The 17377-nt window shown below is 39.8% G+C and overlaps 1 protein-coding gene across 11 annotated transcripts in view; it reads left to right on the forward strand.

Annotated features, from left to right (window-relative positions):
• Positions 1-17377, forward strand: part of ST18 (ST18 C2H2C-type zinc finger transcription factor) — a 684113-nt gene that overhangs the window by 448700 nt on the left and 218036 nt on the right. For all 11 annotated transcript variants that reach the window (XR_004538340.1, XM_033933682.1, XM_033933686.1 and 8 more), the window contains one exon: positions 8570-9364. Coding sequence is in view for 10 of the 11 variants with exons in the window: in XM_033933682.1 (XP_033789573.1) it covers positions 8570-9364 (795 nt within the window). In the remaining variant the exon portion in view is untranslated. The remainder of the gene's footprint in view (positions 1-8569; positions 9365-17377) is intronic.

Genomic DNA, 17377 nt, shown 5'->3' on the forward strand with positions numbered 1-17377 from the left:
AAATGATATTTAAAAAAATAAATAAATAAACACGTCCAAAATCCCTCATAAGTCAACACTTGGACATCCTAATCGCCGGGACATCTAAGTACCAATTTTTGAAGCTGATTTTCTGGATGTCTAGTGAGGCATTTTGCCTACTGTGTGTCCAGGGGTCTAGGGGCATTTTGGGAGGTATATTATGGACAGGCTTTAAACTGGTTAGACTTGGACATCTTGCAGTGATAATTCAACTTTCCCAGAATGTCCTAGATGGAACTTAGATGTTTTGGGCTAGACCTGTTTTAGAAGTGTCTAAGCGCCACAAAGGTATCCCAACTTACCAGATGATCACTAGAGGGAATAAGTAATGACCCCCCCCCCACACACCCTCCCAGTGGTCACTAACCCCTCCCACCTCACAAAGATCTGAATGAAATAGTACATGCCTGTCTCTAGAATAGCAGCACTTGATATGGGAAAGCCTAGTAGAACATCTTAAGTAGCCTAGTGGGTGGACTAGTGAACCACAGAGAAAAGGAACCAGGCCCATAAGCCACTCTAACCATTACATTTATGGTGGAAAGTGTGAGGCTACCAAAACCTTACTCTACTGCCACCTGCACTACACCTGCACCTGCACCTGCCACTACAATACCTACTATACCTACCTGTCTACCATAAGGGTGGTAGACAGGTAGGTATAGTAGGTATTGTAGTGGGGCTTTGGGGGCTTTCCATAAATTATATGGGAATTATGGTAAGATGTATATCTGGCACTCTTTATGTGCCCTCTAAGGTGTCCTGCTGCTCTGTTGGGATGTCTATGTGGCCAGTCCATTACAATGCTGACCCCTCCCACAACCAAATGATCTGGTTTAGACATTTTGGGCTTGGACATTTCTGTGGTTAAAAATATGGTATAAAGCTAGGTATCCTAAGGTTGGATGTCCTTTGGACCACCTGTCGGCCAAGACGTTCAAGTAGGTGATTTTCAAAAAAATAAATTTTGGACGTCTAGCCATTTGCTTTTCAAAAGTAGATGTTTCTGAGCCTCCAAATTTGGATGTTTTGTGGAAAATGCCAAAATCAGACTTAAACATCCTATTTGAAAATGACCCTCCATGCCTTTCAGAGAAAATAAGACTACTTCACCTGCTTGACTGATTCTCTTGTATCCAACCCTCGCAGTCTCTTTGCCATTCTCAACTTTCTACTCAAAGTGCCCTCACTTCTGACTCCTCCTTCCCTTTCTCCACAAACTATGGCTGAATACTTCCACAACAAGGTTCACAAGATTAGCCTTGAATTCTCAATTAAATTGCCTCCGCCTCTCTCTCCTCTTGTGTGCCCTGCTGACCCTCCATTGTCCCCTTCCTCCTTTTCTTCCTTCTCTCCAATTACTGAGGAGAAAACTAATCTAATCTAAATCTTAGACTTATATACCAAATCATCTCCTAAGATTAAGATCTTGATTTGATTTACATAATTAGATTACAAATAAAGAATCCATTAACACTTGCTGGAACTGTTACCTAAAAAAACATTGAAATAGTAGTTTTCAAGGTTTTGCGAGAGATCTGTTGGGATAGACAAGATCTTATATGAAAAGGTAATTCATTTCATATTGCAGTTAATAAGTATGGGAAGGAATGGGAGATTTTGCTAGCAGACTTTATTCCATTTAAAGATGGAAAAGAAAGCTTAAAAATGCACATTTCTCTCGGCCTCTAAATCCACTATCTTCTTCTGATCCCATCCCTATCCATCTACTGATCACCATCTCTCCTACTGTCATCCCCTCTATCTGCCATATCCTGAACCTATCGCTTTCCATTGCAGCTGTGCCTGACACTTTCAAACATGCCCTAGTGTCACTGCTTCTTAGAAAACCCTTGCTGGACCCTACTTGCCCCTCCTATTTTAACCCCATTTCCCTCCTCCCATTCTTATCCAAGGTACTTGAACATGCTGTTCACTGCCGTTGTCTTGACTTTAGTCTTGAGCTATTGCCCTTGCTAGAGTCTCCAGTGATCTCCTCCTGGCTAAATCTGAAGGCCTCTACTCTGTCCTTATGTTCCTTGATCTAGCTGCGGTCTTTGACACTGTAGATCATCACCTACTCATTGATACATTATCCTCGTTTGGGTTTCAGGGCTTTGATATCTCATGATTTGCTTCCTATCTTTCCCATCACACATTTAGCATAAGCTCTGTAGGATCCCCCTCCACTGCCATCCTGCTATCAGTTGGCATACCTCAGGGCTCTGTCTTGGAACCTCTTCTTTTCTCCATCTACACTTCTTCCCTTGGTGCTCTAATCTCTTTTCATGGTTTCCAGTACCATCTCTATGCTGATGACTCACAAATCTACCTCTCTGTGCCTGAAATTTCTACAGAAATCCAGGCCTGAGTATCAGCCTGCCTATCTGACATCATTACCTGGATGTCTTACCATCATCTAAAATTAAATATGTCCAAGACTGAACTCCTTATCTTCCTCCTAAACCTGTCTCTCTCCTTCCTCTGTTCTCTATTTCAGTGGATAATGCACTTATCCTCCCTATGTCATCGACTCACAGCCTCAGAGTCATCTTTTACTTGTATCTTTCCTTCTCTTCGCATATCTAACAGACCACCAAAACTTGTTTCTTTCTCTACAACCTTACTAAAATTTGGCCTTTTGTTTCTGAGTATGCTGCCAAGACTCTCATCCACGCTCTCAATACCTCTTGCTTGGACTACTGCAATTTGCTTCTTATGGGTCTTCCGCTAAGCCATCACTCTCCCCTTCAATCTGATCAGAATTCTGCTGCACGCCTCAAATTCCACCAATGTCATTATGCTCACATTATCCCTTCCTCAAGTTGATTCACTGACTCCCTGTTCATTTCCACATACAATTCAAACGCATCTTAATGACCTACAAGTGTATTCATTCTGCACCTTCTCTCTTGTCTCTCCCTATTCTCTGCCCCAGCAACTCCATTCGTCGGGCAAGTCTCTCTTGTCGATACCCTTCTTCTCTATTGCTAACTCCCATCTCCGTCCTTTCTACCTTGCTGCGCCATATGCCTGGAACAGCCTGCATGACTCGGTGCTTAAAGCCCCATTTCTGGTACTCTTCAAGTCCTTTTTTTTTTTGAGCTGCATTTAATTTAAGTTCTACCCTGCCAACTTGTAAAGCACCCATATCTGTTGTCATTCCCTCTTACTATCCTTCCCTCTCCCCTTCTTAAATCCCTTGTAATTCCCATCTAAGTATCATGTATAAATTCACCTTTGTCCTCTGTCTGTCATAATGAGATTGTAAGCTCTTTTGAGCAGGGACCGTCTCTTGCATGTTTAATGTGCAATGCTGTGTGCATCTGGTGGTGCTTTAGAAATAATAAATAGTAGTAGTAGTAGGCCAAGGCTCCAGATTCAGCATGGGTGAGCACTGGAAGAAATCATATTCTTTTTTTTTTTTTTTTCTTGGCCTATGTGAAACGAATTCATGGTGCTGGTTGTGTGCCAATGGACAGATGTCCTTGTTTCTGTAAGAAAATGCCACCATATTTGGCACTGAGTGGAACCTAGCATCCTCTCCTGATAAGTTCATCACACAGTATATCTGCTAAGTCATTTCACTTTTTCTCTCCACTGCTGTAATTTATGTACAGTGGTCCAGTTTTGGGTAAGAAACAAATGAAAAATCAAACAAATAAATAACATGGAACGCCATAAATTTATAGCATAGATTTATAGCATAGGTTCCTATAAATTTATGGCGTTCCATGTTATTTATTTGTTTGGTTTGTTTGATTTTTCATTTGTTTCATACCCAAAACTGGACCACTGTACATAAATTACAGCAGTAGAAATCTTAAAGAAAAATCTTTAAAAAATTACCCCTTTTCCTGCCTTTAATACTTTAATTCCATTGACAATAAAGCTTTGTTGAAAGCATGCTATTTGACAAGAATTCACCTTAAACACCTGCCCCTTTGCTCACTTTCTGAGTTTCCTCTCAGGTTTTTCTTTCAAATTGCTAGTGGCAGAATTAAAAAGGCACAGCTTTTGTAGTAGACAGATGAGCAAAGACGACGCAGGTGACAGGGCTTCGGCCAGCCCATTAAACTGATAAAAATCAAAATGGTGATCTTGGCAAAGATATGCAGTCATCTGCCATCAACACACTGTAATTGCACATGGAGAAGATGAACTTTTACAAGATGACAAGACTGGTATGTGGAGGGTCGGCCACAAAAAGGAAGTACAAAGAACAGAGGGAAGGTGGCAAGTACTGGAAGTGGTAGCCTAAAAAAAAAAAGAGAGAGAGAGTCTTGCTGAGAAAAATAAAATGGTGGATTAAGCTCATTATCTGTTAATAATAGACCAGTTTGTTGTGTGAGGATCAAACAGATATCTAGGGAGAAAAAAAGCAACAAAAGGAGGGAACAGCCGACTCTTGTCTGTCCTTTAATCTGAAGCTAAAGCTATTGGACCCTATTGTTTCTCCCTGGTTTTCCCACACAGGCTAAACTTTAGGCTGAAATTATAGCAAAGTTAAAACAGTGGGTCAGTCATCAAAATATGGAGAGACACAGCGCTTAACAGAGGTTTTGAAAACCATTGCACATACTACAGCAGTCACTTCTCACTGTATGAAACCCATTTTCTAAAGAATAATTAATAAATATTTTCTTTTAATGTATAACAAACAGTTGAACCAAACAATTATATAAGCTGGAAATGGCCCAAAATGCTGAGAGTTTGGCAACAGTAAAGTGAAATGCATTGTGGCGCACATGTGCATTTTTTCACCCTCCCCCCTCCCTCCTGTAATCTGCACTTAATAGGAATATTTTAAACTATGTAACTAAGCAACAGAGGTAATTGTTGCTTTCTAGAGCTTTTGTTAGGCACTCTAACACAGCCCAAATATGCATAATTAGGCATAATGTCTATAAATCATTATTGTACACATGTGGGTAGTTAAGTGGATTGAGAGAATAGTTCAATAAATTGAGCATATTCACTGAAAATGCTTTTTATTTGTTTTCTGCAGTTCATAATACTTTAAAATTATCATAACCCTTTACACTTTCTCTTTATAGCTAACAGTGTTATTGAGAGAAACTTCATTTGCATTTTAGACTGTTTAATTTATTATTTAAAACTGGAGTTTCTCGGGTATGAATTAAAATGATGATAGGGGCATCTTGCAAAAAAAATAATATGCTCTTGTTTATCTAGCCTGTTTTCCAGGGAGAAAGATGCTAAATTTTCAGTTTCTATTGAATAGGACCCAGCAAAAGAACGCAGTCTATAATCAGCATTATTAAAGGGGATAGTGTTTTGACTAAATTCTTCCTTTCATCCAAAAATGCTTTTAGTTACTATGACAATATTTACTTGATCCTGCCAGTTTGATGCTGATTTTACGGGATAATTATAAAAAGAAAGATGATGCAAGCTTCTTTTTGAGTGCTCGTGTCAGAGACACTGTTTGTAAAGATTGGAATGAGACATGATAAAAGTGTATTGTCTTTCAAGGAACACCTCTTTCCTACAATTTTTACTACCTGTGGCTCCCCCAGAGAAAACATAATTATTAACACAGGGGTAGCTTGGAGGTAGCTTTATCTCTCCTCTTAAGTGCTTATTCATACCATTTATTTTCTTGTCTCTATATGATCAAATGTATCATTTTGACTTCTGTGCAATGAATGCATTAAAACAGAATTATAAATAATTTTCATCCCTTTTGTTTAAAAAGATTAATAGTTTTCTATTAACCAAAAAGAGACCATGGATTAAAATTCAAAGATAAATAATACAGCCAAAAAAGTAAAGTCTGTGCTTAGGTATAAACAATCCTATCAAACAATCAAGCATGTTATCAATCATTCTGCAAAGGGTATTCATAAACACTAGTCTATACATTATGAGATACATAATTTTAAAAAATACGTCTAAAAAACCCACATAAATCAGCACTTGGACGATGAAAAAGACAGGTCGTCCAAGTACCGATAATTGAACAGGGTTTTAGACATATCTAAAACCAGCTTAGGCCTTTTCATTGCCTCTGTGCGCCCAGAGTGAAAAGGGGAGTTTTTGGAGGCGTGGGTAGGGCAGGATGTGGGCCAACCTACACTTACCCCCTCTTCTACGAAACTGCGATAGCAGTTTCTAGCGCAGAGAGTCACGCTGAATGGCCCGCTCTGCCCCCGATGCTCATTGAATTCCTATGAGCGTCGGGATCAGCGCGGGCCATTCGGCACAGCTCACCGCGCTAGAAACTGCTATCGCAGTTTTGTAGAAGAGGGGGTTAGTCATCCAGCAGCCATAATCAAAAAATTTGACAGGCTGTGTTGACGGAACTTATATGTTTTGACTTAGACCAAGTCAAAACAGGTATATGTTCCAGATGGGGCCGCTGAGCTGATCTCGGCTGTCCGACCAGCTCAGGGGTAAGGCAACCCATCCCCCCGCTCCTGTAACGATCGTGGCAGGAGGGATGCCCAGTCCCTCCTGCCCGAAACTGCCGCGACCCCCTGAATGATCGCCGGCAGAAGAGATTCCAGTAAAGGTATCGTGCAAAACATACTTGCACTCTCTTTACCACTTGACAACCCATTGTAAGTCGTGGATCCAGTTTTACTCCCAAGACTGTCATTGACTCCCTCACTGGTAATATATTTCTGTTACAACAATTTCTAAAATATTCTAAATATGTATTTAGAATTACATAAAATCATATGATAATGTGTACTCTTAAAAGGAAAACTCCTTAGCACCACTATTTTAGTGTAGTGAAACTACCAGTTTACCGAAAGAATACAAAACTTGCTTTTCGAAAGAAAGGATATATATTATCCTTAACCAGTACCTTTTTTTATAGGCTAGTAAAAGATTCTTATTCTCAAAAGATTCCCAGAAGTATGCTTTATTGAAGATAAACAATAATTTTATAGCCTTAGAGAAAGATATGAAAATATCTTTCATCAGCCAGCATATCTTTCTACAGTCTTAAAGAATGAATCAAAAAGCTCTTTCTGACCAAGATAATTTTCTCCAGAAAAAGCACCTGGCAGTTTTCACAAACACAAACTCAAACTAATTTCTTCTTCAATACCTTCTTCAAGCACCAGACATGCTACCCAAGTTTTTCCTACAACTTATATTACCTACACTAATAGAGAAAAGATCAGTTTGTGAACAGAAAAATATTCTTAAATTAGGAAAGCTTATATTTTAAAACCAATTTTAAGGATATTTCACTATTTAGGCAAAACCCAGACAAAAGGTCAAATAGTTGGCCTATATCCTGTCTTGGGCCTCTTGGAATGTCTAGTGTCCATAATCAAGCTTCAAGGACTGAGAATTTCCATGGCAATGATCCAGGAGACTGGCCAAAGGTCAGATTGGCCAGACTGCACATGTTTGTCCACACATCATCTGGATTTAAGTTTCGTAAAGTATCTATAAGATTTTAAAACATTTTCCTATTTGAATATCACACATACAGTCATGCAGTCAATCTTCCTTAGAGCTCCAAGTTTCATTCATACATATTTCACAGATTCAATAAGTATTAAAACACAGAGAAGATTTTAACACACAAACTTCCCTTGATCAGGAATGTGAAATCATATATCTTCATTACAACTAGACCAGAAGTCAGAGCCCCTTCCAACCAGTCTCTTGGGCCTACCAGTATAACAAAGAACACATAAGCGTGGGAATCTGAAGTTTGTTCTAAACTAAACAAAGGGAAGGAGAAAGAACTCTTATAATTTTAAGTCTCTACCTCTACAGATGTCTATGCACTTAATCTTTCCTAAATCCTGATTAACCAGCAAATTATACATCTACTATAATAAAACCCTAAGCGCACATGCGCATTTCAAACTTTGTTTTCTCTGCGTCCGTGATCCGTAGCTCTGTGGCAATACTACTGCACATGTGGAATTTTAAATGGCGACCATGGTTTCAAGGAGGCAGAGAACATGCCAGCGACTCCCCCCTCATGCCCTCACTCACTCTGAGGCCCATGGGGTGTTCAAAATTGGCTCGCCAGAAAGCAAACCGCTGCTGTCGCTGCTGCTTTTCTTTCGCGTCTGTCCTCCTCTTCAAAGCAGCCTGCTGAGGATTGCCAGCCTGCTGTAGCAAACCTTGCAGGCTGCTCTCCACCTTGGGAACACGTTCCCTCTGATACGATCCCATACATCAGAGAAGGGGTTGGATCACATCAGAGGGAACGTGCTCCCGAGGTGGAAAGCGGCCTGCAAGGTTCGCTACAGCTGGCCTGCGATCCTCAGCAGGTTGCTTTGAAGAGGAGGGCAGATGCGATTGAAGAGCAGCAGCGGTGGCAGCGGTTTGTGCCGGGGGGCCAGAAAAGACCAGGAAGCTGGGATGGAGGGAGGGTAAGAACGGTGGTTTGGAGGGAGAGTAAGAACGGTGGTTATGAAGCCATTTAAGTTTTGTTTTAATCAAATTCTATCTTGTTTCTATATAGTGTTCAGTTAAGACCATTTTTCTCTGTATAATATACTATTTTTTTACAGTTTGTTTTTGTTTGTTTTATTTTGGGTAACAATAGAAGAGTCCATTCTGAAATCAGGAAATGGAACCTGCCACGGCGGAGTTAAGGAAAACAGTATACACAATAAAGACAATTACACCAACTGCCAAGAGCTGGTGGTCACATCTTTAATGAACTTGGGAAAAATAAAAAAGGATATATTTAATACTGCATTGACTGATTACAACCTACATAATAGTGGCATCCAGTCCTCAAAAACAGACAGTGATGATGGAAGTGAAGATAACACGATCAAGTCATCTAATAACAAAGAGGGTATAACTGCATCAACTGATGTACCATCTTGTTTATCTGATGACAATGAGAGTAACCCTGAAATTACGGATAATGTATGTGATAGTTCTAATTTCTCAGATGAGCACAGTTCAAAAGAACACCCAGCTCTAAAATATATTGCAGGCAGTCAATTGAGGGATACAGTGGACAGCCGTGACAGTAAAACAGAGGTCTCCAAATTTGGTCCACATAAGACAGTCAGTGGTGACTCAGCACAAAGAAGGAACTCTGTGAACACCCCTTTAGAACCTGGTGAAAATGAAGCTCCAAATCATTTCCCTGGAAGTGAAGATGACGATTGTGTATCTATCACTACGGAAGATTCAGTCGATCTGGAAAAAACAAAAGGCAACTTGAGTTTGCTGGAACAAGCTATAGCTCTGCAGGCAGAGCAAGGCCATGTGTTTCACAGCAGCTACAAGGAACTGGACAGGTTTCTGCTGGAGCATCTGGTTGGAGAAAGAAGACAGACCAAAGTTATCGAGATTGATGGCAGGCACATTTATAGCAGCAAAAGTAAGAGGCATTCAATTTTTTTTATTATAAATATTATAATCATGGCTTTTTTTCAGGAGCTACTTGGGGATATAGAGTACTGGCACCTATTCCATAGCTTGCTAAAATTGGCCCATTGTCCTCAAGTATTAATGAAAGAGCCCAGGCTCAGCACATCAGTGCCTGCCTTTACATAGATTCTGTAGCTGGTTGCAGGGACCTGGCTGTTGTAGGACAGATCCCTAAAGGAAAACCTGACATTTGAGTGCTAGAAACTTTTTTTTTTACTAGAAAAAACACACTCCGGCCGATATTCAGAGTGATTTAAGTGGGCAGGAGAGGCTCCAGCCTGCTTAAATTGTGGTGAGCTGCCCAACTGCTGATATTCAGTGGCACTAAACCAGGCAGTACTGCTGAATATTGTCTCTGATTGCCAATGTTAAAAGTGGGTAGGTCAGGAGTGGTACAAGGGATAGCACTGGGAAGAAGCTGATGGTTATGCTGGTTCCAGCAATATTCACTTGTCAGCTGTCCTAAATTCAACCACCAAGCTTTGCTGGTCTGGTGCTGAATATTGGCCGAGACTTGCATAACTAGGTTTTAAAGTTTAAATCCCCCTCCTTCCAATCCCCTCCCCCCAGCCCAGAAGACTCAAAATCCTCCTCCCTCCCAGAATGACCCCCACCAGCACCAAACCTCCAACCTCCCTAAGGCTGTCTGATAACCCTGGTGGTCCTAGCAAGGACAGAAGCAAAGCCCACTCATTCCTACCCTTTGCGGCTGTCTTCTAAAATGGTTATCATAAACCAAACCAAAAAGGAAGGAAGGAACCCCTATGTAGAACATCTGTGAAACTAAAGTAAGCATAGACTAATAAAGTTCCAGAAATGTATATACAGTAAAACCTTGGATTGCAAGTAACTTGGTATGCAAGGTTTTTGCAAGACAAGCAAAACATTTTATTAAATTTTAACTTGATATACAAGCAAGGTCTTGCAATACGAGTACATACAATATTTTGTATTAAAGTTTTTGGGTTGTGGAGTTTCCATTATTTCTTATGGGGAAATTCGCTTTGATATACGAGTGTTTTGGATTACAAGCATGTTTTCGGAATGAATTATGCTCGCAAACCAAGGTTTTACTGTAGATGCTATTTTCACCAACATCTGAGGGGTCCCTTCAGATGTTGGGATGCTGGTGGCCTTTTTATAATATGGCAATGTGGCCTTTTTATACTACAGATGTTTCTATGCTGCTGCAAAGATGCCCCTGGCTTTTGTTTTTCCCTGTTCATACTTTGGATGTTTCAGTTTGTGAAATGGATATTCATGCTGGACATAGCCAGAACTTGGACATACATTCTCATGTTTTAGAGCAGGCTAGACATTGACAGACCATGTTCTAAAATATACAAGAAATGGACATCCATATGTAATTAGTGGCTTGGCGAGGGTAGGAGGTGCATGGGGCAGTGGTGTCCTCCACTGTAACCCCCCCCAGCATGAGGGCCTTCTCTCCCCCACCCTCTGATGTAAATTCCTGGTATCGCGAGCAGGAAGTTATTTCAGAGGGAGAGCTAAGGTTGCAGATGCTGCCCAAGCTGGTGAAAAGCTAAAGAAGTACCGAGGGAGTGGTGAGGAGGAGAGGTGCCAGCGTCTCCATGAAGATGGCACACAGAGCGGTCCACCCCTGCCCCTTACTATGCCACTGTATGTGATCTAGTGACTTGGATGTCCTTATTCTGAGTTGATTGTCCTTTCTAAAATCTGCATCAGTAGGTATTGAAATTTTGTACCCCACTGAAACTTTTAACATATCACAAACTGACAACAAATAGATTATTCATAATAATAATAATAACTTTATTTTTCTATACCGCCATAGTCAGGCGACTTCTAGGCGGTTTACATTGTAAGAGGGCTGGACATTCAACGAATAACAAAAGGTCTTAATACAAAACAATAAGTTTACATACAATACAATACAATACAATACAGTACAGTACAATACAGTGAGTCTAAATACAATACAATACAATAAGACTAGATACAATACCATGCAATGTGTCTAATACAATATAATAGTCTAATGGGAAACTAACGTGCTAATTGGAGTTCTATGGGTAATGAATACCTGAATACTTTAGAGTTAACATATGAGTAGGAGTTCTATGAGTAGAGGATATCTGAATAGATGAGGAGCTTCTTGAGAGGAAGAAAAAGGCGTTTACGGGGAGGGGAGTCCTAGTGAGGGAGGGTCCTAGTGAGGAAGAGGACAGTTTTAGTCAACAAATTTAGCGAATAGGGCGGTTTTGATCGATTTACGGAAGGCACTGTAAGACAGATTGGGTTCGTTTATGTAGTTTTTCAGCCAAACTTGCTGTCTGCTTGCTTGGAACTTAAAGGTTCTGTCCAGGAATGATTTGTATCTGCAGCCTGTAATCTTTGGGTATGCAAAGAAGTTTTTGTTTCTGGTTGCTCGTGTGGGGTTGTGCAGGATGAAGTGAGTTTGCAGGTATGAAGGTGCTAGTCCCCAGGCTTGCCTGAAACAGATGCAAGCAAATTTGAATAGTATTCGCGCTTCTATTGGAAGCCAATGCAGTTTTTTATAGTAGGGGCTGATGTGATCGTTTTTTCTTAGTCCGAAAATTAGGCGAACGGCGGTGTTTTGTATTAATCTCAGTTTTTTTATTGTTTTTTGTGGGATGCCCAGGTAGATGATGTTGCAGTAGTCAAGAATGGATAGGATCAGTGCCTGTACCAGCAACCTGAATGACGTTGGGTCAAAGTATTTTTTTTTTTTTATGGTCCTTAGTTTCCATAGCGTGTAAAAACATTTTTTTCACTAGTGAATTTGTGTGGTCAGTCATAGTTAGATGAGTGTCTAGGGTGATACCGAGTATTTTTATGTTTTTGGAAAACATCAGGATTTCCTGTTCAAAAATACATGTGAAGGATGTTCTTGCATTGAAAACATCCAGAATGAACAGCCATTTCCCAAAATTAAATGTCCAAAAATATGAATGTCAAAAAAAGCAGACACGAAAACATCCATCTAGCATCATTTCTGCACTTTCATATTTTTTTGCGGGAAATAGTTGGGGCGGGAGAAGTGGTAAGAGGACGTGTCGTAGAATATCATGTGACTAGTCAGTCAGGCAAGCCAGCTCACCTTGCAGGTAGTGTTGTCATTTGCTTTTGAGATATTTAATAAATAGTGTTTAAAAAAATAAAAGTGCAGAAATTTTTTTGAAAATCCCTCATGCATAAATGGCCACACAGAAATCCCTGCAGAGCAGAGAGGCAGCCTGGTGGTCAGTGCACTGGACTTTAAACAACAGGACTGATGTACAAATCCTACCTTAACTCCTGTACAGTGTATATACTTGGGAGCCCTTCAGGAACAGATACAAACCTACTGTACCTAAAGGTACCCCTTCAATATCCATCATTCTTGCAGATATAAATTCAGGCATAGTAGCTAATTCTGTGTTTCAGAAGGGCTCACATATTTGTACAGAAATAAGAGTTAAAGTGGAATTGACATCAGAGTCCATTGCACTGATCACTCCTTACAATTTATTGCTTTATTAGGAATGGCCACAGTACCTGAATCTGTCATAATGCCTGGTATCCACTGTCATTTTCACTTCTTAGGAGGGTGGGAGGGGTTTGTAACCATTGGCCAATGAAAGAGAGGTCATGCCATCATCCCTTCATTGGCCAGCTGCTTAATCAGGGCACCTTTTTGTACCTGGATATGACAAACATGTCTAGAAAAAAAACCCTTCTCTTTTGTCTCGGACAATTTTTCCTGTTCCATTATTGCTAAAAGACGCCCTAAAATTGAGCCCATCCTAGTACCACCGAAAACATGATTTTAACATACCCTCTTGCTATTTAGACGAGCTGCAGAGTAAAATGTGCAAATTCTGCCTTTAGAACATCGTGGTTTGGACATTTTTGGTAGATGGCTGTTTTTTGGGGCCATTTTGAGACATCCTCTGCTTCCAAAATGAGTGCCATAATGTTAAAGATTTTTTAAATATATTTTAAAATAATTTTTCCATGGTATTTTTTAAATAATATAAAAGCAAGACACAGGGCTCATTTCACTAAGCTGCGATAGCGGTTTTAGCGCACACTAAATTGCCGCACGCGCTAGACGCTATCGCCAGCATTGAGCTAGCATTAGTTCTAGCCGCGTAGCGCAGGTCTAGCACATGCTAAAATTATCCGCATGCTAAAAACACTATCGCAGCTTAGTAAAAGGAGCCCACAGTATTCCAAACAGTTAAATACATGAAACTGGAAATTCTAGTTGAATTAGTGCCTGTTTTTTATACCAGTATGATTGCTTGAAAAGAATATAAAAATTCTGTCATTTATAGTAGAGATTGTAATAATAATGTTTACAGAATTTTCACTTCCAAATTTTGAGAACTTTGTGAAATTATATTTTAATTAAATATTCATAAAAGGGAATATCATTCAATGCATTCCTTATTTCTTTTTAAATGAAGTGATTATTGATATTCATGTGATCTCTATCCTTTTACAACTGATTGGCATCATTAAGGCAATTCAATAATTTGATGAGAAATGTGTGCAGTCAGAGAGCCAGGTAGTTGACTCTCTCTCTCTTCCAGCTCCCACAGCTTTAATGCAACATTTCAGTAACTAATTGAAACTCCACTATCTTCAACTGCCAACAGTTAATCATGCTTCAAGTATCAGCACTAGAAATTTGTCCCTCAGCATCTTATTGTGGCTGTTTATTGGCTCCATTTGCATTGTTTGGTCATCATCCTAGGTGTTAGTCACAAACTAGTTTGCTTCCTACATTTCTTGAGTAATATATTATCACTCATGAATTTGGTTACTACATTTCCTCCCTCTATGACTTCCCCCCCCCCTTCAACAAGTAAGATGAATCAGCTACATAAGTGGGTGATGCCATCTGACAGTTCTGCCACCATGCGTTCCTTAACAACTTGCAGAAAAGCTTTATTTGATATGTGGAGTACTTCACTACTTGCTACCTTTCTAATCATTTGTTGTCTAAAGACTAAACTGATTGGATACGTTTCATATCTCTCTCATCAGTTTTTTGCTGCCATGTTGGATTTTTGAGTTATCTTTCTACCTTTCTCCTTTTATTGACTTAGAACAGAGATTTTTTTGGGGGGTGGGGAGGGCAGGTAATATGCCGCAGTACCCTTCTATATTTTTTCCTACAGTGGTCTAATCAGCAAATCTGGTTAATAATTTTACTTTATTTTCTATTGAAAAATGCAAGCTGACCCATGATGAATCAAACCAAGATCTATTCAACAAAGCATCAAGGTCACATGTATCTGGCAGATTCCATTAAGTAGCTGTTTATTACAGTTCATTTCTAGGGATAAGTGATGGTGTTTCCAAATTTACCTGAACTTTTATGAACTTTTTTATGTTTTATGAACTTTTCCTCCAGAAACTCATCTAAACCTTTTTTGATCCCCTCTCCAATAGTCATTTTGGTAGCAGATTCCACAGCTAGATTATTTGCTAAGTGGAAAATGTTTTCTACAATCTCTTGGTTTTTAGTTTCATTGAGCGTCCTCTTGTTTCACTGTTGGCTCTAAGGTCAAACGACCATTTCCAATGTAAATGTTCCTCTCCATTGATCATTTTATAAGCTTCTACCATAACCTTCTCAGTTATCTCTTTTTTTATGCTGAATAATTCCATACTCTATAATATTTCTTCCCTCTCAGAGCTTTTCCTCATTCCTCTGTATCTTTTTTGAATGAGGATGACCAGAACTGTGTACATAGTACTCATGTTAGTCACACCATGGATGTATACATAAGCATAACAGTCTTTTTCTCCATCTCTTTTTGGACAATCCCTAATATTCTGTTAGCTTCTACAGCAGCCATAGTACTAGGCTGACAATTCCAACATATTACACACAATTCGTTCAAATTATCAACAGGATGTATGTAGTTCCTAGCAGCTAGTGGTCCTGTACATTTTTAAGAAGTTATATATTCAGTGTGGGCTGAATGTTTTGCCTGACTGGCCCCATATTATCCATATAACTTCAGGATACAGGGAAAGCAGACCTAGGAGGAAAAAAAATTATCTCTGTAGCAGATGAATATTTCTATTAGTATTTCAAAAAAGAAACCACCCAAAAGAGGAGTACTAAAGCACAAACCTGTAAGAAAAACTCACTCTGTATTGAAAATAGCCTGAGGAATATCAAAGATTTCTTTCTCTCTCTAAACCCCATCCCCCCTAATAATAATAGTGATAAATAAATAAATATATGTATGAAAGAAGAAGACTTCAGTATAACACTTCCAACATGTGCCTCTTTTCTCTTAGACGCTTAGTGGGGTAGAATGGCTTGCAACATGGCCAGAAAGACAGTTTTGGAAATCAGCACGGACGTCCTGGCGATTAGGATGTCCAAGTGCCGATTTATGCCATTTTTTGGACATCTTAGAGTATTGAAAATTCCACTATAAGTGTGACTAAAGATGATACATGTTAAAGTTTCATATATGTATGAAGGCATTGCTCTAGTAGCATAGTTTAGAACAAGTTTGTGTTTGAAGTGATTGAAGTATTTAATGTTTGCCTTATTTTGAAATTAAAAAAAAAATTTGGTGGCCATTCTGAAAACCAAAGCATTCCAAAAACTAAAATATACCTGGTCCCAAGGACTTTGTACTACAAAAACTTGCCTAATATTCAGTATCAAAATCCCATGTCAATGCGTTCTAAGTCCATTAGTGTGACTTCTGTAGAGAGAAATACTCGCTGTTCCCAAAATTTTATAGACTCCCTATTGTCTAATTCAGATGCAGACTCTGAAACTGGGCACTCATTGCCATCTTTCTTCTTAGGCTCTGATACTGTATCTTGCAATGGTCTGGAAGAGTTCTTATATTCAAATTTCTTTTCTCAAACTTCCCTGGATTTGGAGGAATATTCCACAGAAATACTTTATGATCCATCCCCACTTCCAGCAAGGAATGGGTTTCCTTATAAGAACATAAGAATTGCCTCCGCCGGGTCAGACCAGAGGTCCATCTCGCCCAGCAGTCCGCTCCCGCTGTGGCCCATCAGGTCCATGACCTGTAAGTGATCCCTTATATCCCTCAATCCTTTTTTATCCTTCCTTATCTATATCCTTCTAACTGTACCCTTCTTCATCATATATCTTCCCTATCTATATCCTTCAATAACTTCTTTCAAGAATTTATCCAATTTCTCTTTGAAACCCTGTAAAGTACTCTGTCCTATCACACCCTCCAGAAGCACATTCCAGGTATCCACCACCCTCTGAGTGAAGAAGTGCTTCCTGGCATTGGTTCTAAACCTGTCCCCTTTTAGTTTCTCCAAGTGCCCCCTTGTTCTTGTAGTTCCCCATAGGCTGAAGAATCTGTCCCTCTCCACATTCTCAATGCCCTTCATGATCTTATATGTCTCTATCATGTCTCATCTGAGTCTCCGCTTTTCCAGTTTCTCTAGCCTGTCTGCGTATGAAAGGTTTTCCATACCCTTTATCATACGTGTAGCTCTTCTCTGGACCCTCTCAAGTATCGCCATATCCTTCTTCAGGTACAGTGACCAGTACTGAACACAGTACTCCAGATGCGGTCGCACCATCGCTCGATACAGCGGCAGGATAACTTCCTTTGTTCTGGTTGTAATACCCTTCTTGATGATACCCAACATTCTGTTTGCTTTCCTTGAGGCCGCTGCGCATTGTGCCGATGGCTTCATTGTGGCGTCCACCAACACTCCCAAGTCCTTTTCAAGGTTACTTTCCCCCAGTACCAACCCCCCCATTTTGTAGCAGAACCTCGGGTTCTTTTTCCCTACATGCATGGCCTTGCATTTCTCCACATTGAAGCTCATCTGCCATTTATTTGCCCACTCCTCCAGCTTGTTCAGATCCCTTTGTAATTCTTTGCATTCCTCTACTGTTCTTACCCTGCTACAGAGTTTGGTGTCATCCGCAAATTTTATAACT

The sequence above is a fragment of the Geotrypetes seraphini genome, chromosome 2, assembly GCF_902459505.1.
Source record: "Geotrypetes seraphini chromosome 2, aGeoSer1.1, whole genome shotgun sequence".
Classification (NCBI taxonomy): Eukaryota; Metazoa; Chordata; class Amphibia; order Gymnophiona; family Dermophiidae; genus Geotrypetes; species Geotrypetes seraphini.